At 34.9% G+C, this 27,211-nt stretch overlaps 1 protein-coding gene across 1 annotated transcript; it reads left to right on the plus strand.

The window, feature by feature from the left end:
* The first annotated feature begins 64 nt into the window (after nt 1–64).
* Nucleotides 65–16,388, plus strand: LOC102807167 (uncharacterized). The gene is made up of 6 exons (XM_085494328.1): nt 65–196; nt 1,937–2,192; nt 5,380–5,577; nt 8,377–8,486; nt 11,333–11,394; nt 13,820–16,388. The coding sequence occupies exons 1-6, from the start codon at nt 169–171 to the stop codon at nt 16,325–16,327; spliced, it is 3,162 nt and encodes a 1,053-aa protein (XP_085350454.1). The 5' UTR covers nt 65–168; the 3' UTR covers nt 16,328–16,388.
* The last annotated feature ends 10,823 nt before the right edge of the window (nt 16,389–27,211 follow it).

Here is a 27,211-nt window from a genome sequence, read left to right on the forward strand (position 1 = left end):
GATGTTCCCGATAGCTTTACACTGCGGAACAACAAAGACGACATTTTGTTATTTTTATGTTCTGCGCCCTCTATGACCGAGTTTTATGTGACAGATCTAGCATCGCAAAAATAATTGCTTCGATGTTTGACAATTGTTAAGATATTTCTGAACGTCTAGAAACCCTTGATGAACGATCGAGTTCCCTTCCTAATGTGTAAGTATTACAGATATAATTTTCTCATTTTGGTCGCCTTTTAGTATGGTTAAGCGTGTTAACTCTAAAATCACTTGCTGCTTGTCACTTGTCGATCGGAAAACTGTGACCAACTATGTTTTTTTTTTGTATACAAAATCTTGAGAAATATCTTCGTTCATTCTTCCCTTTCAAATATTTTTAAATAGGTACATTTTACAGTTTGCTATATTCACTTAGCAAAATGTATCAATATTTTGCCAAAAATTTAAGAAATTAGTAATTTGCCAGATCAAGACCCCCTGCATTGTATAGAGGGCGCTGTATATTCAAGAAGTCGAGGGCCCAGGGGCATTTCATATCCATGATTATGATTATTCTTACGTCATTATTAATATCAAACTTTATGCAAAACATATAATCATGATTGATTGTGAAAGGAAACTTGCCTGAGCAAATCAACTTTTTTGATGTTTCATTAATGTTTTCACCACCAGACTTTATTTCCAAAATTCTTCTGCACTTTTTTTTTATATTCCTTAATATTTCTGACAATGAACTCTAATTTTGGAGCCAACAGACAAAATTTTAGTCAATTTTCATGTTTTACTCAAAAAATGTGGCTATTTTTGCCCAATCTTCTGAAGGAAAGAGCAGACTATAAACAGGATTATTTTGTGAATTTGTGATGAAAAAAGAGAACTGGTGGTGAAAAGGTTAACAGAGAACTGAAACATATGCATAAAGGAACAATGCTTTACATGGTGAGATCTGAAACCCAGATTGACTTGCATCTGTTTGTTATAATATTACTCCTCTGTAGTGAATTTTGTGTGGATCGGTGTAAGAGTTTTCAGAGTTATTATTTATTATTATTTATTTATTTTTCTTTATTTCAGACTGTCAAGCATTTGAAAGTCCATATAAAACTAGTATAAAAATAAATAAATAAATGAACAATAAATATATGTATATAGGTCAGTGTGCGTATGGCAATATTAATAGTACAAAATATTATTCAAATGCTGGAACAAGCTCACCAACAGACTGTTATCCGAGGTGTATATACGCTCTCTAAATTTAAATGCAAGATTTCTGAAAATATATTATGTTATGTTATGCATACATTCAAAATGACACATTTTGACCCAAAAACATGCTTAACATCTACAGATCCAAAAACGAAATTGATGAAAATCAGTTATAGTGATTTCATAGTTGCAAAGTTACATTTTTTTTACCAAAAAAGCCGAAAAGTGTTGCTTAGCTATCTTAGCTTGCTTTCAAAACTGTCACATATCTAAATTATGCAGTGTAATCTGCCGAAATCTTTCTCATATTTGTAGCATGGGTAAATACTACAAAGAATAATAATAATTTATGGATGGTAATTATACTCACTTGAACAATTTTTAAGTTTTAAAAAAGATTTTATGAAAAAAACAAAGCCAGCTTGAAATTTAAGTTTGGCCTAGACTGTAAGTAATTCAAGAAATATTAAAAATATATCAGATTTACCTGTTGGCGTATTCTCAACAAATACATATCATTTTAATAAACTGCAATTTTCCTCTTCTGCTTGTTTTTCAGTCAAGACAATGGAACATTTACTATGATTGGATATTTTAGGTGAAAATTCATAGCGCAGTGACTGGCGGTGCAGTTTGAGCTTTGCAGACAGTATGCAAATCAGCCGAAAAAAATAACAATATGATTTCTTTCTAAATTCTATTAAATCTACTTACATATATTTTGTTTTAGCTATGCGTAGCTACAGTGACCAAATCCTTCCCTCTACTGACATTAACACAGACAGGAACATGGGCAAAAAGGATAATAATGAACAGAAGCAACAAAACCATAATTTGCAGGTCGTGAATAAGGATGAAAAATCAGATAGAGAAAGAAGCAGTATTATGGTTCTTCGTCCTTCGCCATCGCCACGAGCTAAGCTGATTGGAACCATAACAGAACCATCGAAAAGACGAACAAGGCAAACCCAGAAAACTTCAAACAGGTGTGTATATATTGTTGTAGTACTTATAATATAGCATCTTTGCTAGCTAAAGTTCATTTATTCAGAAAGTTTAAAGCTAGCTATATGGTAAGGTACGGTCTGCACATATTACGGTATTTATGTACTATCAGACATTATGATTTAAAAATTAGGGTGTTTGGGAAAACAGTCAAAATCAAGATCTTCATCATTAACCTCACTGTTGAGTGTTTTCCATCTTATATTAACTCTAAGGGTTTCTCCCACTACAATATAACACCCAGTGTCATAGCTCTAACTTCTTAGCACTCCAATAGGTGATTTTCCGTACAATTGCGAGATCTCGCGAGATGCATGAAAGACGCGCTTCGGACATCTGCCGCAAAAATCGAACAATTTGATTTTGAACTCGAATTTCTTTATTTCGTAGCTCACATCGACCGGCCGATCTTCGACAGAGGAATATTGCTTCCGAATACCCTTACTTAATCGAAATTGCCTATCATCAAATGTGGACAGCACATTATTAAGCATGGAAATGTCCCCAAAATACTTTCGCGTTTGTCGAATCCCACGCGATGTTTGACGCCACTACGACGCTATGACCTTTGTTTGTCCTGTTTTTACGTTCGATTTCACGCATAACACGTGATTCTCGCAGTGTACAGAAAATGGTCTATTACAACTGCACTATGATCTTCAAAAACATGTCAGTGTAATGGCCCTTTAAATTATTTTACCAATGACTAGCCTCACTCTCAGAGTGCATATTCATACCATTAAATATTTTACATAGTACCGGTAGTCCAAAGGCCCCAATACAGCTATAGGAATAATCTCAGACTTTAGTAATATGTAAAAAAAATAAAATAAAAAAAAAATATCTAGGTTGCCGTGTGACCTAAAAAAATCTGGACTGGTGACAAATTTGACTAACAATTTTGTACTTCGCAACTAAATTTTGCAGTTCACCACTAACAATTTGAACTTGATTGCCAATGGCCACTAAAAAAAAAATAAAACTTTGAGGGCTAATTGGTGTTTCTGCATAGCTTATCATGTACTGTAAAACAGAATATATTCTGGCGACCAACAAGTTTGTGTTTTGTTATAAATTTACCAAACTGGACTGTATTAGTGCCCATACCCAGTCAACCCAACCCCCCCCCCCCCCATTTTTGCACAAATTTTTATATACAGGGTCACATTCGGCAAAGCGCCCACCCCTTCAAAATGCGAATAATTTAAAAATAGGTCTTTGATAATTGCTTTACGAATACAGGTAATTGTTGTTATATGATACAGCGTGGATATTGAATATGTTGTGAATGCTAAGACCACAGTAACTATTTCTGTTTCTTCATTTTAAAAGTAAATGATGACACAACTAATTTTGTAATTTTATTTTACTCAATAATGTAATATCCCCCTCAGTCAGTCACATGTTGAATTAAAATTGTCATTATCGCTTTTTCCCGGGGGGGGGGGGGGGTTCTCGGGTAAACACCCACCCCTAAAAATTCATGATTTTCAGAGTTGAGGACATTGGCTGCTAACACGGTCCAGTATGGTAATTTGTCTTATAATCGAAAATAGCAAAATTAAAACCTAGTGAATAATAAATGCATTCACAGTATTAAGGTAAGTACACTGATCTAAGAATTCTTTTATTCTGCGCAGTGTATGCAGTGTACGTACAATGGCATCCTCTCACCCGTTTGGTGTCCGACCAAGCAACGCAATGTGCAGGTACATGTAAATATATGTTAACATAACAGTTTTGAGTTCCACCGTTACCTTGGAAACTTGACTCAGGTGTAAAAACATTCCAATTTCGTCTGCGTGGAAGACGTAGAGGGGGTTAATTACGCTGCGAAAATGTTTGATAGCTAATCGGAATGCTGTAACCAGGGAAACCAGAATATGAATTCTGGAAGATAGAAATAGACCCTCCTTCTTGCACACAAACCGACTGATGACGTGATAACTCAAAACTAGTTGATTAAATATGCAGTTGGACATGCTACAATGTACATCATGTCTCCAATACTCAACACAAAATTGATCATTAATATATTACTGTAACAAAACCAGCACCCTAGTATTATAGTGCCTTTTCATAGTTGTTTTCTAAAATCTTTTTTTTTTATTTTTTTTTAATGTATATTTGCTTCTAGCTTGTGCTATAATAATAAAGGATTCTCAGATGACTCCATACAACAACATAGTACCGGTAGTAGATTTTGTACATGGGGAAATATATTGCTGCATAACAAAAAAAACACCCTCTAGTAAGCACATATTGCATGGCCGTGAGGGCACTAGTATACATCTTAGTGCCGAATTAGGCCATGCAATATGTGTTTTATAACACATTACATGTTCATACTAGGAACGTGCATAGATCGTCTGCCGACTTCTTCTCGACGTGTGCTAGCGATATCCCAATTTCTTCACAAAACGATGTAAAGATGCTTCTAGAAAACCTGATTGCGTTCTTCGTCTTTGGTGCATCTTTATTTTTTACTAATGTGTCAAGTTCTTCTAAATCGTCTAGTTGTTTGAGCCGGACCATCGATATCAGCGATCGAACTAGCAGATGACATGTTGGAAATCACACGATCAGGTGACGAGTGACGTCATCCCCGGGCACTAGTAGATGTACTAGTCTCCCTAGGGAACTAGTAATTTCCCTGGCGCTACTATGGTAATTTAGCTGATAACATGTGATCCTGTTTTGACTAATTACAGTACAGTATTAACGAGTGATGTGTTATAATGCATTATAGTGCCCTCTTATGGCCATTTTTCTAAATTCTTTTTTTTTTAATGTATATTTTTTTCTCTACCCAGTGTTTTAATAAAAAAAGTGTTTCAGAGGACTCCATACAATAACATAGTGGAAGATTTTGTACATGGGAAATATCATTGCTGCATAACAAAAGAACCACCCCCCCTCTAGTGCATTATAGTGCCCTCTTATGGCCATTTTTCAAAAAAAATTGTTTAATGTATATTTTTTCGCTACCCAGTGCTTTAATAAGGATGGTGTTTCAGAGGACTCCATACAATAACATAGTGGTAGATTTTGCATATCGGAAATATCTTGCTGCATAACAAAAGCAGCCCCCCCCCCCCAGCATTATAGTGCCCTCTAATGGCCATTTTCTAAATTCTTTTATTTTAATGTATTTTTTTCTCTACCCAGTGCTTTAATAAAAAAGGTGTTTCAGAGGACTCCATACAACAACATAGTAGTAGATTTTGCATATGGGAAATATCTTGCTGCATATAAAAGTGCATTTCCAGGTGTGAGTCTTCCAAGCATAGCAGACTTTGGAAGAAGAATCAGATCGGTATTTCCGGACGTGAATAAGAATCGACGTTACATCTTAACACGAAAGTTGTATCCTTTGATATGCTTGATTCAGTCTGTACACTATGAGGTTATCACCGCAAAGTATGTACATAGGCGGTGCAGTGTCGCATAGCAAAGGTTGATGCGACCTTGTGCTACTTAAAGGGAACCGCTCAATCCCATGGATTGCACCACGTGCTCATGGGTAATTAACACTGCCTCTGTCCACTAAGTAAATGAAATGAAAAGTAAATGAATTTTGCTCACTTACTCAAAATATGATTGACATGCATTTTACATACATTGGCCGCCATTTTAAACTCAGGATTTTTACTTGTCGCGGCATGTTTCGACCAAAAACAACAACATTTATACATCAAAAGCCCAACCAGATGAGTGTAATCACTAGTGTACATATTCATGCCCTCGTAAAATGTATACGGAATCATAGCTTGATCTCTAAACATCGTAAATGGCACATTTTCTGGAGCTCCCGCCACGATGTTAGCGGCTTGGTTGGGATTAGCATACTAATTGGTGGCCATCGTGCCCCTATTTATAGTATCGGTACCCCTTTAAGTGTATAGTATGAGGTAATCACCGCAAAGTATTTACATAGGCGGTTTGGTAATCATGTCACATAAAATAAGTTGATGCAAATTTCTATTTTGACATAGCTTCTAAGAACATTGGTAAGTTGTTCCATATTTTAGAACCTATGAATGATGTATTGATTGCCCCATAGTTGTCTTAACTCATAGTAAAGTAAGATCATCTCAATATTCCGTCTGGTGTTAAGTGCATGTGTTAATTCATGTAATTTGAAAGTACTTAAAGAGTGGCAAATTTTTGTTGATGATATCCTACATAAAATTACTACGGGTAAAATGTAACCTCGTACTATCTGCCTCATAGCCCTGTTGTCCAAGCGTCTGGGGTAGCCATGACTGAGATGATGATGACATAAAATTAAAAGTTTTAAGCTTGTCAAGTATTTTAACTTGTTTAAATAATGGTGAAGATTTGGCAGTGAAGTCAGAGAATTTTATAAGCTTAGTAAAAAATTTCTGCGGACTGAGACTAATTTTCAAGTGCAATGGGTATGATCTGCATCAAACTCACATATGTAGTACTGTTACATATTTCTGTGTTTTGTTTAGTGCTATTCAGTTTTGGTTTTTCTGAATGCAAACACATTTACCATTGAGCTAGGAAGGCGCCTCATGCATTGTCTATAAAGGGATCATGAGACTTGAATTCGTGGTCATTCATTACAATACTTAGCATGGTCGGCAGGTTTGTCAAGGTTCTGGTGTCATCACGTGGCGTATGGGACAATTGGGTCCCGGTTCAGAGCTTAACTTTGCGTGCTTTCTAAACTGTACAGATTATTCTGTCTAAATGTGTAATATAAGTAACATTAGTAAATTCTATGGAGAATAAGCCTGGCCATACTGCCACATATACTGTAAAATTCCAGCTTTATATTAGCTGGAATTAATTTTCACTGGAAAAACTTTTTGAGTGTTTTGTATGGAATTTATTTTCACTGATTTTTGACGCATTGAATGTAAAATATAGAAAAAAAAGTATATTCACTGGATTTTATTTTCACTGAATCCTTCCTTCAGTGAAAATAAATTCCAAGCGAAAATAAAGTATTATACAGTATTCTGATTAAAAATCAGCTTACTCATTTAATTTTTTTAGCTCCGCTGTCGACTTTGTCGAGCGGAGCTTATCATATGAGTGATTGTCCGTCGTCGTCGTCGTCCGTCGTCCGTGTCAATGTTTTACTTTTTCGACTTCTTCTTGAAAACTACAAGCCTGAATGCTTTGATACTTGGTGTATATGTACCTTGGGTAGACCTCTCTCAGATTTGTTCATTCCATGATGATATCTTCAATTCTCTAATTTTGGTGAATATTTTTGTCATTTTTAGTAAAAAGTGATATTTTCGACTTCTTGTTGAAAACCGCAAGTGCAATTGCTTTGATATTACATATATAGGTACTACATGTGAACCTCTCTCAGATTTGTTCATTTTGTAATGATATCTTTAATTCTCTAATTTTGGTGAATATTTTTGTCATTTTTGGTAAAAAGTGATATTTTCGACTTCTTGTTGAAAACCGCAAGTCCAATTGCTTTGATATTACATATATAGGTACTACATGTCGACCTCTCTCAGATTTGTTCATTTTGTAATGATATCTTCAATTCTCTAATTTTGGTGAATATTTTTGTAATTTTTGGTAAAAAGTGATATTTTCGACTTCTTGTTGAAAACCGCAAGTCCAATTGCTTTGATATTACATATATAGGTACTACATGTGGACCTCTCTCAGATTTGTTCATTTTGTAATGATGTCTTTAATTCTCTAATTTTGGTGAATATTTTTGTCATTTTTGGTAAAAAGTGATATTTTCGACTTCTTGTTGAAAACCGCAAGTCCAATTGCTTTGATATTACGTATATAGGTACTACATGTGGACCTCTCTCAGATTTGTTCATTTCATAATGATATCTTTAATTCTCTAATTTTGATGAATATTTTTGGTAAAAAGTGATATTTTCGACTTCTTGTTGAAAACCGCAAATCCAATTGCTTTGATATATTATACATATAGGTACTACATGTGGACCTCTCTCAGATTTGTTCATTTTCTAATGATATCTTCTGTTCTTTAATTGCCATGTGCATTGCTAACAGCGAAGCTATCTCAGCCGACAGGCTGCTTGTTTTATTATAGTGTTTTAACTTGTTCTTTATTATTGTCAAATTTTGCATGCGAAAAATTTTTAATTTCTACGTTTTGGGTAGTTTCTTTCCTTAACTTAAAAGTTATTGCTATAACCATATTGGTCTTAAAAGACAGCCTTCTTCAGACCCCACAATACCAGACTTCGTGCTATTAAAACCATTGAGATTGACAAGCAAATTGGAAACTGGAGGTAAGTAGAAACAAACAAATATAAAACTTGAATGTGTTTTTATGATTGTTGTAAGTTGTTTGTTTTGACTCGTACATCTATGCGTCAATGACACAAAAAAATTGAGCAGTGAAAAAAAACATCTTACTATATCATATACTGTAGAATACTTTATTTTAGCTGGAATTAATTTTCGCTGAAAAGACTGTTTGGGTGTTTTGTATGGAATTTATTTTCAATGATTTTTGACAAGTTGAATGTAAAATATAGAAAAAAAGAATATATTTTCCCTGGATTTTATTTTCACTGAATCATTCCTTCAGCGAAAATTAAGTATTTTACAGTATATAAATGAAATTTAGTAATAAAAAATAAAATAAGTGTAAAAATGAAAAAAATCAGGGGCCACAACATTTTTTGTGTGCCTCAAGGGTTCTGTACATTAATATTTTGTCGGAGCGCCCTCTACAGGACTGAATTTGTAGACTGCTCAGAATGTCAGTATGTACTACGGTAGTACTGTAAAATGACTAATTTTCACTGGGTTTAAATTTCACTGATTTACCATTTCAGACATATTCAGTGGGTTTTAAATTCACTGTTTCGTCATTTAGATAATGTGTTCTATGCTAAATTTTACATATTCACTGTGTTTTAATTTAGCGCATTTTTCCAGTCAGCGAAATAAGCTAAATTAAAACCCAGTGAATAATTACCCCCTTTACAGTATACAGCTGACATTCTGAGCAGTCTACAAAATCAGTCCTGTAGAGGGCGCTCTGACAAAATCAGCTCTGTTAGAGGGCACACTTCATATCAGTCAGATCCATTATGACAAAAAAATGAATTTGAAGGCTCATAAACTACAAGGTAAGGTAGTTCTCAATGAAAGTGAAGGAGTTGTCACCTGCGCATGCGACAGACAGCCGTGGCATGTTGTTGTTTACAAACAAGCATCTACCCATGAGCCTTTGTGTTTTTAGTATGTGTTGTTGCTGCTTGGGATTAGATTCTTGCGTGTGCACAGGTGACAAGCTCTTCGCTTTTAGTTAGGGAGAAGATTATTTTTATTTTTAGAAGATTAATTGATACAAAAAGACCCAGCAAGGTGTATATTTTTAGAATCTGTTTTTCTTGTCTGTATCTACATTCTGTGATGTATGACATGCTTACAGTTAAAATTTACTTTTTTTGAAAACAAATGAATTAACAAAGAGGTTTTTTTTTCACGTTTACTATAGTAGTTCAGTAGTCAATTGAATAAGTCTCAGCAGTTGTATTCATGCGCTCTGTTTTAAAAATTAATTGCTCAATTCCAAGTTTCAGTTTTAGTTTTAGCCGCATTGACCTCACTTAAACACTGAAAAATAATCTATGAAATAGTTCACTCGCACACATTTAAAAGGCGGTAGTCGTCGCGCAGCGCATGTTTAACATATGTGTTGATAAACATTGTTTTCCCATAATCCAATGCGCTTTATGAGTTTTGCCCTGGGCGCCACTTGCACTAGTTACCGCCGGCGACTCTTTCAATTCCTTCCAAACACCAAAACAATATACTTAATTAAAGCTTGGTAACCTCCCAGTTTGTACTAGTTGGTGTGCGCTACAGCCAAAATAGCCATCATCGTTTCAATGAGACCAATATTTTATCATGCATGGCGAAGATGACTATCGTCGTTTAAGTTTCTTTCAAGCTGTGCAAACTTGGTGTTGATCCTAACGACGCTAAACAGGCATAATTTTTTGGTTAAAGACCTCGTTTTTGAAACACATAAACTCCTACAAAATATTGATGAAGTTACAGCATTTATTTCAAGCCTGTCACAGTGACATCGAAATCTGTTATAACATCTGTAGTGGCATTGAATTGTATGAAGCTATTGGAAACAAACAAAATAAAGAAAACAGCTAGTACTGTAAAATACTTTATTTTCGCTTGGAATTAATTTTCGCTATTTTCGCTGAAGGAATGATTCAGTGAAAATAAAATCCAGCGAATATACTTTTTTTCCTATATTTCACATTGAACTTGTTAAATATCAATGAAAATAAATTCCATACAAAATACCAAAAAAGTCGTTTCAGCGAAAATTAATTCCAGCGAAAATAAAATATTATGACAGAACCCCACACCCTCCCTGTGGCTTCCGTTGCGTATGGAAGTAATTTTCACGAGTGATGCGGTGTATCCTGCGGCCGTACTTTCACGAGCGAAGCAAGTGAAAGTACGGCAGAATACACCTTATCTCGAGTATATTCTCAGCAAGTATATTCATGTACTCCAAGAGAAAAATATGGTACTTCTAAATATTGTTTATTTCTACCATGTTTCGAAAAATGGTACTCCTGAACGGACTACTTTGTTTGCTCTCAGGCCTCATTTGCATATGAGATACCGATTTTGATTTCAGGGACGAATCAAAATAAACTGCAGTACATATGTTATAATTTGATAAAAACAACAGATGAAAACTTCAAATTCTGTATTGCGACCATGTGTCAGACATAATGTTATGCGAATCTGTGAAACACTCATTTGCGTGTCGGATAGCAACTGATAACACACTGTAAGCTTGCTATCATTGGCTAATTCTAAGGTCACAAAACCATGAAAACAAAAACTGAATTATTAGAACAAAAATAGATTTCAGATTTCACTTAGTAAATTATCAGTATGTTTTGACTAACACAAAAACAATTGTAAACTGATTTTTATTATTATTTCCATATACCGTACTCATAAATATGCGCACACGTAAAAAAACGCACCATACTATCTTAACAATTCTAAATATAGTCTCATTTTTTTTTTATAATAACATGTATTCGGGTTTTATGGAAATAGTGTTTTCATATCTTCACAGATCAAAAGCTGTCTGCAGATATTCAAGACCCCGTTGTTAGTGAACTGAAAAAAGAACCTGAGGTAACAGATTCACGATCGGAACTTCGGTCGGAAATCAGCCTTGTGTAATAATCATGATAGCGTCATAGATCGCCTGGACGATAGTGTATTTTGGAGGAGCCTACTCATAATGACAATGTTCAATGTTTATTATTAAAATCATAAAGCTATCAATGGACATTGAAGTGTGTAATCATTTGAGTGCCACTTTTGTTGATTGCTTTGAACCACTGAAGTCTACGAGTCTTATAATGTCATCACCATCACTTGCTGCAACTCAACTTTTAAAGTCATTCACATATTTTTTTTAGAATTTTTCTGATAATTTTTAACAAGATTTCTAGCCAATTAAAAAAAGTATGTCTATTTGCATTTCAATGTTTTTTTTGACTTGAGCTGTTTTTTCAACTTTAGCTGTTTTCATCGGCTCTTCAATCTGTGAGGGGGAGCAAGCGGGTAGCCGGTACAGTTTTACGGGAAATAAAAAGGGCTTTTTACAATTTAGAAGAAAAAAAAGACGTTTTTACAGTCTACCATGAAAATTGAATATTTACAGTTTACAGAGAAAACAAAGGTTATTTTACATTTTACGGAAAAAAGAAAAAAGATTAAAAAAGAAAACCTAGAAAATTCTTGTACGTACCGAAAAAAAATTACACATTTTTACAGTGTACGAAAAAAATATTTGATTGATTACGCTGTACGTCTAGCCTGTGATTACAGAATTACGGAATTTATTTTTTCAATTTAGGTTGTACGAACAAAAAAAATATTGCAATTACGTTGAACGAAAATAACCCTTGCCCCCCCCCCACTCATCTGTATTTCACAGCATCTCACACAGAGCTCATAGAAATACATGCTACAGTGGTGTGTATCTAAGCAACATAGAATGTTCTGTAAAGTAGCATCACCCCTGAAAAGCTATAAACATGTATTCTTATTTAATGTTAATGAAGTTTCTGGATATATTTTTCTAATGCAAATTGTTTTTTTATACAAGAATAGGGGGAAATGCTTAAAGGGAAAGTCAAGGCTAACAATATAATACTCCCAGATAAAAGCGCTCGGTAAATGTAAGAACATGCAATTTACATTTACTTTTATATCATTTTTCATTCTCTAGATATTGTAGTCCGCTATCTTGATTCTTCAGCAAAGAATTATGGGTAAAGTATGACATCATAGAATCTGTTGTCAGATTTTGAGAAAATGATTTCATCTATAACTTCAAAAGTTGAACTTTAAATTGACTGACAGTTTAGAATATGGTAGCATATGTGTACTGGTGCCAAACTTGCTTTTAAAATAGTTGTCATGGAAACAGAACTGAAAGTATTTATTTTTATGTTTTTCTACCAAATGCTCAAATTTCCTTATATTGTATACAATTTACCTACGTGAATAGGTTATATAGGTGATATATTACATGTTGACCACTAAAAGAGAACAAAAAATGTGTTTTTGGCAATATCGTCACTTTAGGTGTATTTGTAACATTTTAATTTTCATTACTATAATTATATACATGAGTAATATGCACAACGAAAATTTGAACTAATTCGCATCAGTATTTCTCATGTTATAGATGAAATAATTTTCTCAATTTCTGACAACAGATTCTACGATGTCATTCTTTACCCATAATCCTTTGCTTGAGAATCCAGATGGCTGACTACATAATACTGATGAATAATTGAATATCTAGAGAATGAGAAGTGATAAAAAACTGTAAATTGCATACTCCTACATCTATTGAGCTTTTTCTTGAGTGTCATTATTTTGTTTGGCTTGATTTTTCTTTTAATTATCCCTTTAACCACCACCAGTTCTCTCTTTTCATCACAAATTCACCAAATAGTCCTGTTTATAGTCTGCACTTTTCTTCAGAGGATTGAGACAAAAATAGCCAAATTTTTTGAGTAAAAACTAAAAGTTGACCCAAATTTTCTCTTTTGGCTCCAAAATTATGGTTCAGTTCCAAAAATATTGAAGAATGTAAGAAAAAAGTGTTGACAAATTTGGACGAGAAAGTCTGGTGGTGAAAAGGTTAAGCACTATGCATCTTATAAGTACTGTAGAATACTTTATTTTCGCTTGGAATTTATTTTCGCTATTTTTGCTGAAGGAATGTTTCAGTGAAAATAAAATCCAGTGAATATAATTTTTTCCTATGTCTCACATTCAACTCATAAAAAAACAGTGAAAATAAATTCCATACAAAACACCCAAAAAATCTTTTTCAGCGAAAAATTAATTCCAGCTAAATTAAAGTATTTCACAGTATGCAAAATATATCCAAAAAAATATGGCACTCTTCTGTTTTGAAAAGTTTGAAAAACAAAGATTGAACTTGACATTCAAGGGTTAACGTTACATCAAGAGAAATCACATTTCCTGTGATGATGTCATCATCATTGTAAACTTCACCTCTCGTCTTTTTCAGGTGGAATCGAAAGAGGATGATGGGGAAGCTGACAGTTCTACGAAAACAAACGAAGAAACGTCTTTATTATCGTACCAATGTAACTTGTGTGGTGTGATATACACACACAGGAGTGATGTGAATAAACATATGGTGATGCATAAAAAGAGACTGGAAGACTCAGGAGTTCTGGTCATTGGTCACGAATACGAATGTAAAGTTTGTGGAATCAGCTACATGTTGAAAAAATATATGCAGGATTGTCACATATGCGACATTAGTGCTGATAGTTACGCTTGCAAGTTTTGCGGCTCGACTTATGCGGATGAACGCCAACATGGTAAACATTTAAAGAAGCATACTGCGAAGAAAAGTTCGATTTCTGTTTCGACTGATTATGTTGAACGTAATGATACTGCTCTGGAAATGGATAAGCCAGTCACTGCATTTTATTCCAGTTGCAGAGACCAGTCAAGTCCCCAGTCAAATTCGGCAGACACTGAATTTAATACCACTCATGAATATGAATTGGGACTTCATAAACACATGATAAACTTGAATCCCGACTTTCAGACTGGTGCCACAAGCGGTACAACCTACCAAGTTGAATCTGAAATTCAAGAAAAGATGAACGAATGTATTCTGAAAACAGACATTCAATGCACTTCTACTTATACAAATGAATTAGAAAACGAGATAAGTTCTGTAGTTGTTACAAAAAATGAAATAAGTCCGGTAGTCGTTACAGAAAACAAAATGAGTCCCCTGGACTTTACAGAAAATGCGATAAGTCCTGTAGTTGTTGCAGAAAATGAAATAAGTCCGGTAGTCGTTACAGAAAACAAAATGAGTTCCCTAGATTTTACAGAAAATGCGATAAGTCCTGTAGTTACAGAAATTGAAATAAGTCCTGTAGTTATTGCAGAAAATGAAATAAGTTCGGTAGTTATTAACAGACCAGATTATGAATATGTGGAATGTGATGAATTTGTATCAGAAGTGGAGTCGTATCCCTGCGAGTATTGCCGAAAATTATTATCCAGTCGATTCCGGAGAGCCAGTCACCAACAAAGACACATTGTGGGTGACAAATTTAAGTGTTTATATTGCAGACAATTGTTCGATGATAAGGCGTCATTGGTGTCGCATTCCCTTGCATCGCATCACAACTGCTATCCACTGGGCGGTCTTCTGATTCATAAATGCAAGCAGTGCAGTGCTAGGTTCAACAAGAAAGAATACCTGACAATTCACATGTTGACGCACACCGGGCAGGGTCTGATAAAGTGCGAAGTATGCAACAAACTGTTTACGAACAAAAACGCTCTTGACTCTCATATTACCTCAAAACATAGTTCGAAATTTGGTAAATGTTTACGCTGCAATGAATACGTATTTTTGTGTGGTTTAGACAAGCATATGGCCTCGCATATGAGCGAGGAAGAGGAGAATTCGTATGTATGCGGACGTTGTGAAGAGACGTTTACTGAGCAGAGGCAGCTGGAATCCCATTTGTGTAAAATGACTGACGTAGTGTCCCGCTTTGTTGTTACGTACAATTGCGATGAGTGTGGAGAACAATTTGTTTCGAGTGAAGTACCGGATAACACAATGCCGTTAACTTGTGATAAATGCAAAGTCATGTCGCAATACACTAGTTTAAAAACGAAAAAAATATTAAAACGGTCAGGATGGTGTACTTCATGTAATTGTTTTATACCTTTCGTATTCCTGAAGTCGCATATGAAAATTTGTTTGCAAAAGGCGAGTATGTATCTTTGTGACAATTGCGGCTTCTTGTTCAAGTCTCTGCTGTTACTTGAGAAACACAAGTTGGTTTGCAATCAACAGAACACAGGTCACCCTTGTGAGCGTTGCGGTAGTGACCATTTATCATATCTGTGTAGAATGGCGTTGTGTAAACCAGGGCATGATAACCGATCATTTTGTGAAAATTGCGGCGAGATGTTTGCATCATCGTTGAGTGAAATCCATAAGACTCGTAAGTGTAGGTCAAGAAGGGACGGGAAATCACAGCAGTGTACTCTCTGTTCTTGTAGTTTTTTTACGGCTTCAGCTTTTAAGCTGCACATGGAATCGCATGTAAAACTCAAAATTCACGAAAAGGATAAATGTGACTGCGGCGAAAAAGTTTCCGTAACCAAAACACATGAACATTCGATTGCTAAACATGAAGCAAAAATACTTCCCTTCACTGGCGGTGTTCGTCTGCAATGTGACGTTAACGAGAAACCATATAGCTGCGTACAGTGCGGGGTATCATACGCCGAAGTGGTCCTGCTTCAAATTCACATGGAGGCACATGCCGCAGAGAGTCAACCGCAACGTATCTCTGTGAAGTCTTACAATGAGTTGTGTCGTGAGCAGTTTGAATTACAACGAATGAAGTTAGCTGTAAACAACAAAGTGGAGGAAATATTTGACGTACAGTCAAACACTCACTTGAAGATCATACGCAAATCTAACCAAGAATTAGGAACGTATCAAATGCAATTTACTTTTACTTAAAGCGAGGGAGTCGCCACCTGCGCATGCGTCAGATGGGTATAGCATATCATTGTTTAGAAACAAGCGCCTACCCAAGAGCCTTTGCGTTTTAGCGTGTGTTATCGTCGCTTGGGACTCAATTCCCGCGCGTGACACCCTCCTGCTTTAAGGTAGAAGCCTACTCATGATTTCAAATACATAGAATTTTTTAATAAATTGTACTTCTGGGCAATATAAGAATATTGACTTAAAAAATGTTTCTAATTTTCGAGAAAATCATGGTTGTATTTTAGTGGATAGCGGTCATTTTGGCAGTATTATAGTGCTTTTACCATAGGTTACTATGGCAGAGATATTATGCCATACTGTGAAATACTTTATTATAGCTTGACTTAATTTTTGCTGAAAAGGCATTTTGAGTGTTTTGTATGATTTTTGACGAGTTGAATGTGAAATATAGGGAAAAAAGTTTATTTGCTGGATTTCATTTTCACGGAATCATCCTTTCGGCGAAAATAGCAAAAATACATTCCAAGTGGAATTAAAGTATTCTACAGCATCTCAAATTGTAGCCTGGTGACATAGGCTGAAAAAATAGTATATTGTTACTGATGGGGTACTATTTTGTGTTTTCCTGAACGTTTTCAAAAATCAGGGTTTTCAAATGTGTCGAAAAATGCATTTTTTGTTCAACATTGCACTCTATGGAATTGTTCTAAAAATAGCATTTTTTGAAGAATATTAGAAGTTTCTCAAAATAAGTCACTGTAACACACAAAAGAATGCTATTTTATGGCGCCATGGGCAAATAGCTCCACGATTTTACATAATAAACATTGTCATGCGATTTATGACCAACTTTCTCAAAAATGATGAGCAGGCTTCTACCTTATCATTTTCAGAGCTATCAAATATATAAATAAAAGTTTGAAACATGTAATAAATATGAATATATAATTTGAAGGGTTTTGATTCAATGCAAGATTTTTAGTACTGTAGAATACTTTATTTTTGCTTGAAATTAATTTTTGTTGAAGGAATGATTCAGTGAAATCAAGCGAATATAACTTTTTCCCTATACTTTACATTCAACTCGTCAAAAAATTAATAAAAATTAATTCCATACAAAACACCCAAAAAGTTTTTCAACGAAAATTAATTCCAGCTAAAATAAAGTACTGTGGAATACTTTATTTTTGCTTGGAATTAATTTTAGCTATTTTTGCTGAAGGAATGATTCAGTGAAAATAAAATCCAGCGAATAAACCTTTTTTCCTATATTTTACAATCAACTTGTCAAAAAATTAATGAAAATAAATTTCATACAAAACACCTTTCCAGCGAAAATTAATTACAACTAAAATAAAGTATTTTACAATATCTTTCAAAATTGCTGATCGCTTGAACGAAGCACATTTATTTTATTATCATAACTAGACTAAATGTCGTTCTTGAACACAAGATTTTGAAAAGTCAACGATTAGTGATTTGGTTTGCAGTGTTGTTGGTGATGTGCCTCACATATAGGTCTGCATGCAAGTTCCCATGATAATGCACTGTAGTCATGGAGATGATGATAATGACACCCAATTCTGTGCCTACTACTTACATACATAGTAATTCTCCAGACCATTCTTGAGTGTACTTGAAATGTTTGATGATTCTAGTTTTTTTGTTTACTTATTCATTTGTCTGAATCGAACACATTTTTGACTCCCGTGTGTGAAGCACAAAAAGGGAGTCTTTGCAGTTAGTGTCTGTATGTGTGTGTGTGTGTGTATGTGTGTCCGTCTGTTCCACTGATATCTCAAGAACCATACATCAGTTTTTGTTGAAACTTGATGCATAGATGCTCTGGGCCAATGCGCAGATTTGATTAGGTTTTGGTGAAAATCCATGCATATTAATTACCTAATTTGCATGATAATTAGCTGATTTTTAGCTGTTCCATGACTGTTCCACTGATATCTAAAGAACCACCCATTGGATTTTGATGAAACTTGGCACACAGATGCTTCAAACTAATGCACAGATTTGATTAGTTTTGGGTAAAAATCTGTGCAATATTAATTGTCTAATTTGCATAATGATTAATCAATTTTCGGCTTTTCCACTGATATCTCAAGTACTAATCATCACATTTCAATAAAACTTGGTACATAGATGTCATATGACACTGCACAAACCTGATAGTTTTTAGGGTGATATCAGTATATATTAATTAGCTAATTTGCATAATTAATTAATTTTCAGCTTTTGATATTTCAAGTAGTAATCATCACATTTCAATGACACTTGGTACATAGATGTCATAGGACACTGCATAGACCTGATAGTTTTTAGGGTAATATGAGTACATATTAATTACCTAATTTGCATAATTAATTAATATTCAGCTTTTGATATTTCAAGTAGTAATCATCACATTTCAATGACACTTGGTACATAGATGTCATAGGACACTGCACAGACCTGATAGTTTTTAGGGTAATACGAGTACATATTAATTACCTAATTAGCATAATTAATTAATTTTCAGCTTTTGATATTTCAAGTAGTAATCATCACATTTCAATGAAATTTGGTACATAGTGTGTTATGTTCTAATTTGGTAACATTACAGTGTAATGAATAGTACAGTGTGGTATATTGTAATTTGGTAACATTACAGTGTAATGTATAGTGTGGTATATTGTAATTTGGTAACATTACAGTGTCATGAATAGTATAGTGTGGTGTATTCTAATTCGGTAATATTACAGTGTAATGAATGGTACAGTGTGGTATATTCTAATTCGGTAATATTACAGTGTAATGAATGGTACAGTGTGGTATATTCTAATTTGGTAATATTACAGTGTAATGAATGGTACAGTGTGGTATATTCTAATTCGGTATCATTACAGTGTAATTGTGGCCATAATTGTGGTATATTCTGAACGTTCGTTGACGCGATTGTTATAAGTGTATTTGAGTAGCGCCGCCAACGGCCAGAACGCATGTTTTCAACGCCCTCAGCGTTGGAATTGGGGCAGGGGACCAGACTAGTTTTCATATGAAAGTGTTGTGGTACCGATAATTTCCCGTGGTAGTTTCTTTTTGTGCTTTTTTTTTAATCTTTATCAAAAATCGTAACTTGAAGTGAAAATAAATGTATTTGTGCTACACTCAGCGGGCGTTGCAATTTTGACCTCAGCATTGGCGTACGTGAAATATCACTTTCTCTCTATTTGACGGCGTTGCCCCGGCGGTGCTTTATATTTGTCGACCGGTTTCAGAATTTGTCAGTGTTTGGTCGTCTTCTCGCCGAATTTAATCTGAACCTTTACCAAAGACAGCAGTATTAATTGCTAACCAATCGTATTATGGTGTTTTGAGGTCATGTTGAGGGTTCCAGTGTATTTTCTTTATTCGTCCTCATTTCTACGTTGAAGGGCGGTGGGACTCTTAGCAACGTACACAACGCGTGTTTATTTACAGGAAATCGGACACGCGCTCTGCGACGACCACCGCCCTTTAACGTACACGGTGATATGTGTCCTGTACACGATACACTTTTTTTTCTTGTTCCCGAATTCCTTACTCTGAGATTTCGTGTTATGAGCATTTTTATAAGCTTAAAGCGGAAGGGTCGTTTCGAGTCCCACGCAACGATAACAACACACGCAAAATGCAAAGGCTCATGGGTAGACATTTGTTAGTAAACAATGACACGCTATGGCCACCTGACGCATGCGTAGGTGACGACTCCCCCGCTTTAAAACAGAAACATATTCTTGCATAAACACATATTTTTATTAGTGAATATTAGTAGAGACTGGCGATTTACTACAACATAACACCTCGAGTAAAGATCAATTGAAAAATATTTCGTTTTTCTACATACTACTTTCCAAACAAATATGAAACATTTCGTAATAGACACAGTTTTCACATCATTTTCTCAATTTCTGACAACAGATTCTATGATGTCATACTTTACCCAAAATCCTTTGCTTGAGAATCAAGATGGCTGACTACATAATACTGATGAAATGTTGAATATCTAGAGAATGAAAAGTGATATAAAAAAAATGTAAATTGCATTCTCCTACATTTGTGGGGCTTTTTCTTTGGGGTCATTTTGTTGTTTGGATTGACTTCCCCTTTAATGTTAAGTAATTTATAATTTAAATGAAAGGAAACAAAAGAAATAAAATTCCAGTAATAAGCTAAAACTATTGAAAGGGTTCATTTGGGTAGGAATCAGAATAAAGTCACGTTGGTCATCAAAACTTAGGACAATCATGTGGGGTTTGACAGGGACATGGTGGTCCTACTTATTTCTGGAGCATGCGGGTCGGTTGCCTTCTTGCCACTCGGTTGTCTTAATCCAAAATCAAGTCGTTCAGTGCCATGACCTGAATGCTGAAACCTCACAATGAACTTTCTTTTTCGATCTCCTTCGCCATCTTCCTCATCTGACATCATAAAGTCCATAACTTTCGTCACCATCTCCCACATCTCTTTTTTACAACTAACACTATATTTAATATTACTGCTATTTTAACAAGCTTGAATAAAACGAAGTCAAAATTATAAAAACTATAAATTAAAACTTACTCATCTCCTCCTTGATTTTCATTTGTTCTTTAGTCTAGTACTTTTGGTTCTTTCTTTGTTTTTGTTTTTTCAAGCTGTCTAAAACACTCTCGTTTCTCTTTCAAATTGTCATTTTCTGGTAACAGTACTTAAAATAGAATATGTAACAGTTTCATGCAAAGCATTGTCACGTGATCAGTACGCAGCCGGTAGAGGGACTGTGATAAAACGCAAAGATGTGACGCGATGCATATACCTACTTAATTCTAATTAGCAGTTTTTTTGTTCATCCTAATAGTGCGTATACATATTGTTTACAGTACCCTTTGTTTCCTTCAAAAGGTGTCACCTCATACGGAAAGCCCTGTTTTGAGGTGTCGCCGCATAGTAGTTGAGCACGTAATCGGAAATCATTGTTCTCGTAGTAGATCACCACTAGACACCAGAGCCTCTTTTGGTCGGCACTAAAGTCCAGATCGGTACTGAAGTCCACTTCCACCTCCCACGACGTGGACGCGAGGTTGGGATTTTAGAAGACATAAACAGTCTAAACGAAAAAAAAAAGATTTGTTTTGAAATGTAGTTTGTTTATTTTTGTAAAAGCCAAAGGTTAATTTATAAATTTAGACAATCCTTTTTCTTTGAGAAAATCCAAACGAAATTAAAATGATTTTGCAAAAAGGAACGCACAACAACTCAATTTATAAATTCAGAAATGATTACGCCATTACAGTCATGGCCTGATCGCACCATGCATTTATTTATTTTTCCCGTAACTTTGTTCTCAAACACCGGGACGTAAGTTGATCATTTTTTTTCTGACACATAAAAGAAAATTGCGTATATAGCGATTTACAGGTTATAATCAAAAACGAGGCACAGATCTAGAAGCAGTACCTACACACGAATTGGTGACGTCATAAAATACATGACCTTCAATCGGGGTCGTTTCCTCGGTAGATACGAATTGGTATATACAAATTACAATAAAGATACTTAAGACATTACACATAAGGTAAAACAAATCACGTGACAATATAATGATAATAACGGTAATAAATCCTACTATAAGCTTAACAGTTGAAGAGAACGCTCATTAGTCAGTCGGGTGACGCCGAGGGTCACGAACTGTGTTGCAAAATGGCCGTGTGGTTGAAACTGGGTCATGGCGTGACGCGTGAGGAAGACATCATTAAACACTCAAAATCACAATAAAACGGGGAAGTGGTTGCATATTACGGCGTAGCTAACATGGGAAATAAAAAAACGCCCAATACAAACGACATGGGTTCGAATCACACTAGATACACACTCACCAGAACCGAAGCAATCAGAAACCAGCAATCGTTTTGGCTTTTCCGTTCAACTCATCGGAACACTGGAGTAGTTAGAAAAATGAACACCACGTAACGACCAACGTCGTGGCGTGGTACACAAGCGTGCCATCAAAACAAAATTAGCTTGAAAAGACAGTGGGTTCGAGTCCCGCTCAGAGCTACCGTAAAAACGTAAATCAAATAAACTGAAATCTCTCAAACCGTAAACAAGTAAACAAAGAACGTCGCAAAAAAATAATAAACCTCACAAAACTCCACCATACAAAACTGAATGAATAAATAATAAAATAACTAACGTCTTAAACTGGACGACGCGCAATTTGTTCAACAGTTTCCAGATTGTGACAAGAGATACCCAAGTCAAGGTAAGTTTTGTTAAAGTGTCGATGGCGTTCCCTATATTACGAAAACAATTCAGGCAACAGACGAATATCTTCTGTGGTGTTGTTGAATTTATACTGTGTCTGCGGAATTGTTGATTGAGGGTTCGAAGCCAGCAGTTAACATTTTGTTAGAAAGTTTCACAATTAAATCAAATATCCAATGATACCAGTATATTTATTTCATTATTTTAATAACTTGCAATGGTGGAAGTTGGTCAAACACGAGTTCTTACACCTAAATAAGTATCAAATATTTGTCGACACATTTATTCTCTCAACCTTGTAGAGGTGGAAATTAATTAAACAACAGGTATTTACTCACAAATATGATGGTCAATATTTGTCCATACATTCATTCTGTCAATTTAAGAACTTGTAATTGTTGGAATTAATCAAATGAGAGTTGTCTACACCAAAATAAGTTTCAAATACTTGTCCATACATTTATTCTCTCAATTTAACAACTTGTAATGGTGTAAAATAATTAAACGAGAGTTGTCTACACCAAAATAAGTCTAAAATATTTGTCCGCACATTTATTCTCTCAATTTAACAACTTGTAATGGTGTAAAATAATTAAACGAGAGCTGTCTACACCAAAATAAGTCTAAAATATTTGTCCGCACATTTATTCTCTCAATTTAACAACTTGTAATGGTGTAAAATAATTAAACGAGAGCTGTCTACACCAAAATAAGTCTAAAATATTTGTCCGCACATTTATTCTCTCAATTTAACAACTTGTAATGGTGTAAAATAATTAAACGAGAGCTGTCTACACCAAAATAAGTCTAAAATATTTGTCCGCACATTTATTCTCTCAATTTAACAACTTGTAATTGTGGGAATTAATCAAACGAGAGCTGTCTACACCAAAATAAGTCTAAAATATTTGTCCGCACACTTATTCTCTCAATTTAACAACTTGTAATGGTGTAAAATAATTAAACGAGAGCTGTCTACACCAAAATAAGTCTAAAATATTTGTCCATACATTTATTCTCTCAATTTAACAACTTGTAATGGTGTAAAATAATTAAACGAGAGTTGTCTACACCAAAATAAGTCTAAAATATTTGTCCGCACATTTATTCTCTCAATTTAACAACTTGTAATGGTGTAAAATAATTAAACGAGAGTTGTCTACACCAAAATAAGTCTAAAATATTTGTCCGCACATTTATTCTCTCAATTTAACAACTTGTAATGGTGTAAAATAATTAAACGAGAGCTGTCTACACCAAAATAAGTCTAAAATATTTGTCCGCACATTTATTCTCTCAATTTAACAACTTGTAATGGTGTAAAATAATTAAACGAGAGCTGTCTACACCAAAATAAGTCTAAAATATTTGTCCGCACATTTATTCTCTCAATTTAACAACTTGTAATTGTGGGAATTAATCAAACGAGAGCTGTCTACACCAAAATAAGTCTAAAATATTTGTCCGCACACTTATTCTCTCAATTTAACAACTTGTAATGGTGTAAAATAATTAAACGAGAGCTGTCTACACCAAAATAAGTCTAAAATATTTGTCCATACATTTATTCTCTCAATTTAACAACTTGGAATGGTGTAAAATAATTAAACGAGAGCTGTCTACACCAAAATAAGTCTAAAATATTTGTCCGCACATTTATTTTCTCAATTTAACAACATGTAATTGTGGGAATTAATCAAGCGAGAGATGTCTACACAAAAATAAGTCTAAAATATTTGTCCGCACATTTATTCTTTCAATTTAACAACCTGTAATTGTGGGAATTAATCAAACGTGAGTTGTTTACATCAAACTAAGTATTTAATATTTGTTGAGACATTTATTCTCTCAATTTAACAACTTGTAATGGTGTAAAATAATTAAACGAGAGTTGTCTACACCAAAATTAATCTCAAATATTTGTCCACACATTTATTGTCACAATTTAACCACTCGTTAATAGTGGAAATTACTTAAATGCGACTTGTTTAATCAGTTGACATCAATGCAACTTACCCGCAGACAGTGCACAACAGAGTATCATTATTGAGCAATTATAAACAAGAACGTGTCTTGACATTAGGGTTAGGGTCGGGTCAGGTATGGGCAACGCAAATGGCAAACACCCAATTGGCAAGATGTACACTAACGGGTTATGGCATGCATATAGTTTACACAAGTAAAAACACAAAATTGGCAATTTTTTGGACAATTGTAACTCAATAATAGAAATATGTTGTATTTCTATATATATACACACTATATAGTCTTATCAAATGCAAACACATCCAGTCAATCCAATGTGGTCTTGTGGGTCAGTTCTCTGCATAGTGATCAGGAGGACCTGGGTTCAATTCCCTTGCCTGCCCATCTTTTTCTCGCAAACGCCATTTGGCAATAAAGCTAAATATGACAACAAATTATTTAATTTGCATGACTACCCACATAGCTCAGTTGATTTGTACTATGTCAGCAAAGTGAGCGATCGCTGGTTCGAATCCAGTATGTTTAGTTAGATTTTTGAATGCTAGTGAAGACAGTGCTCCTATGAATAGGACTTAAATCCTAACTCCTGTGTGAAGACACTCGTGGTACAGAGGACAAGACAGTGCGTTGGGAACTCAAAGATCGCAAGTTCGAATCACGGATTGGACATTCCTACAAAAGACATGAAAGACGTTAAAAACATAAACAGCGGATTCAAAAACTCAAGTCAAACAGAACACAAGAATACTACCCCACATGGAAGCCAGTCGAAGTCGTCGAAGAACGAACACAGTTGACAGCTGTAGGTCACGTGCAACAACAGACACGAGAAGCATGGCTGCTCTCCAAATGGGTCCCCTCTTTTGTATTGACCCCCTAAGGATTGCTAATCCCCCTTTCTAACTCTTCCCCCAAAAATAATATATCGCCCCTTTTAAAATGTATTGACCCACAAATTAATGAATATTCATGAGCACAGAAACTGCTACGTCATGAATAAATTAGCATAGTTTAAAAAAAATTTGCATAAAGTGTAGGTACTCCTTCTGGAGCTCTGCCAAAAACGATCCACTGAATACAAGTTATAATAGTTACAATGAAATGGTATGAACTAAGTGTGAAAAATTGAACAATGACTTTTCTATGTGTGCCTGGAATGACACAGCTAGACACGCTACATCGACTGAAAGTTAAACACAACATGGATGTACATCCATGAACACAACTTACAAATACTGCGGGGTCAATCTGGGCACGCTGATTTCTTCTACAACCTCTAAAAGGGTTGATATTATTCTCTTGTGGTGACTTGGTTTCTAAAATAGCACGTTTTCCTCTTCTGTCTGTTTTGATGTAGCCATGATTTTCTTGCACAAACGATTTACTGCATATTTTGGTGACCCGAGGTGCTTGAAACAGTGGGCGAGATCTATTAAAACTTCCAAATAAACTTCGACTTGGTGAAGATGAGATGGGGATTGAGATCAGGCTGAACGTCAGACAATCGACAACTGCAATGGAAATCGGACATCTTGTTCCTGGGTTAATGCAACAATTACGTAACTGATTTCAAAAGGGCTCGTCACTTCGGTGGTTAAAAGTCACGTTAGCGTACACCATTTTGTTAGTAGGGGTGTGAAATACTAATACGATTGCAAAATTCGACATTTCACGTTCGATTATTATTTTATTATTTCACCAGTAATGCGGATATTTGTTATTTTACTATTCTGTACGTACTAAAAACACAATGTAATGATTTGTTAGTAACTATCAAATCGACGGTTCCAACCAGTGTATTGCGCCCTCAATATTTTGGACGGCGGGACGCTCGCAAAAGTTCGAGCATTTAATTGTGAGACACTCTACCACAAAGCTGAAACTGCACCATTGGAGTATTTCTCACGTACACCATAGATTATGGAAAACGGTGAATTTCTAGTAAAATTTATTTAGGAATTCAAATGACAGTAAGAGATAAACATTTATTCACATTTATAAATGAAACCTGATAACAAAATACCCGTTTACAGACAGATTCGGAAAAGGGTCGTCGTGACCCAAGTATAAATAGGCTTCTAAACAATATGAATTATTTCTTTGCAATTCTTGCTGCAGTAAACAGTAGATGTATGTGACTATGAATATCACTGCAGTGATTCAATGTTGTATTTATGACAATAAATAAAGTTAAAATTAAGATTTCGTTGAAACATGAACCGGTAAACCGTTGCGCTGCTGAACTAGAATAATTAACTGATGTCAGTCTATGTCACGTGACGTGAATGCACTAAAATATAAATCGTCAGTCTAGTTTTCACAAACATTTACACAGTTCCTAATAATAGACTGTCTATGGTTCAACGAAGACAATGAGAATTGTGTTCGAAAATCTGAAACGTCACTGCAAATAGTACTAGCCAGAAATATCCATAGTTGTTTGAAATGAAATTGCTATGTTTAGCGCTGTTCACTGTTATGTGTTCCGAGTTAATGTGGTTATAGTTGCTAAGACGCACACCACTGTACCACGTATTTCTATGGGCTTTGTGCACGCTGCTGTGGAACGCCGGTGGAGCCGGTGAAAACTCGAGAAAACAACACAAACTCAACTTTGAAGTAATCCTGATCAAC

This window comes from Saccoglossus kowalevskii, chromosome 20, assembly GCF_978046115.1.
Source record: "Saccoglossus kowalevskii chromosome 20, keSacKowa6.1, whole genome shotgun sequence".
In the NCBI taxonomy this organism is placed as follows: Eukaryota; Metazoa; Hemichordata; class Enteropneusta; family Harrimaniidae; genus Saccoglossus; species Saccoglossus kowalevskii.

Bases quoted from the DNA above. Each gene is read 5' to 3' on its own strand.
- LOC102807167 (XM_085494328.1), top strand. From the start codon at position 169: ATGAACGATCGAGTTCCCTTCCTAATGT. The intron at 2,193-5,379 runs GTGTGTATATAT...TTCTCTACCCAG, and splicing joins ACCCAGAAAACTTCAAACAG to TGCTTTAATAAAAAAGGTGT. The intron at 5,578-8,376 runs GTATCCTTTGAT...TTAACTTAAAAG, and splicing joins TACATCTTAACACGAAAGTT to TTATTGCTATAACCATATTG.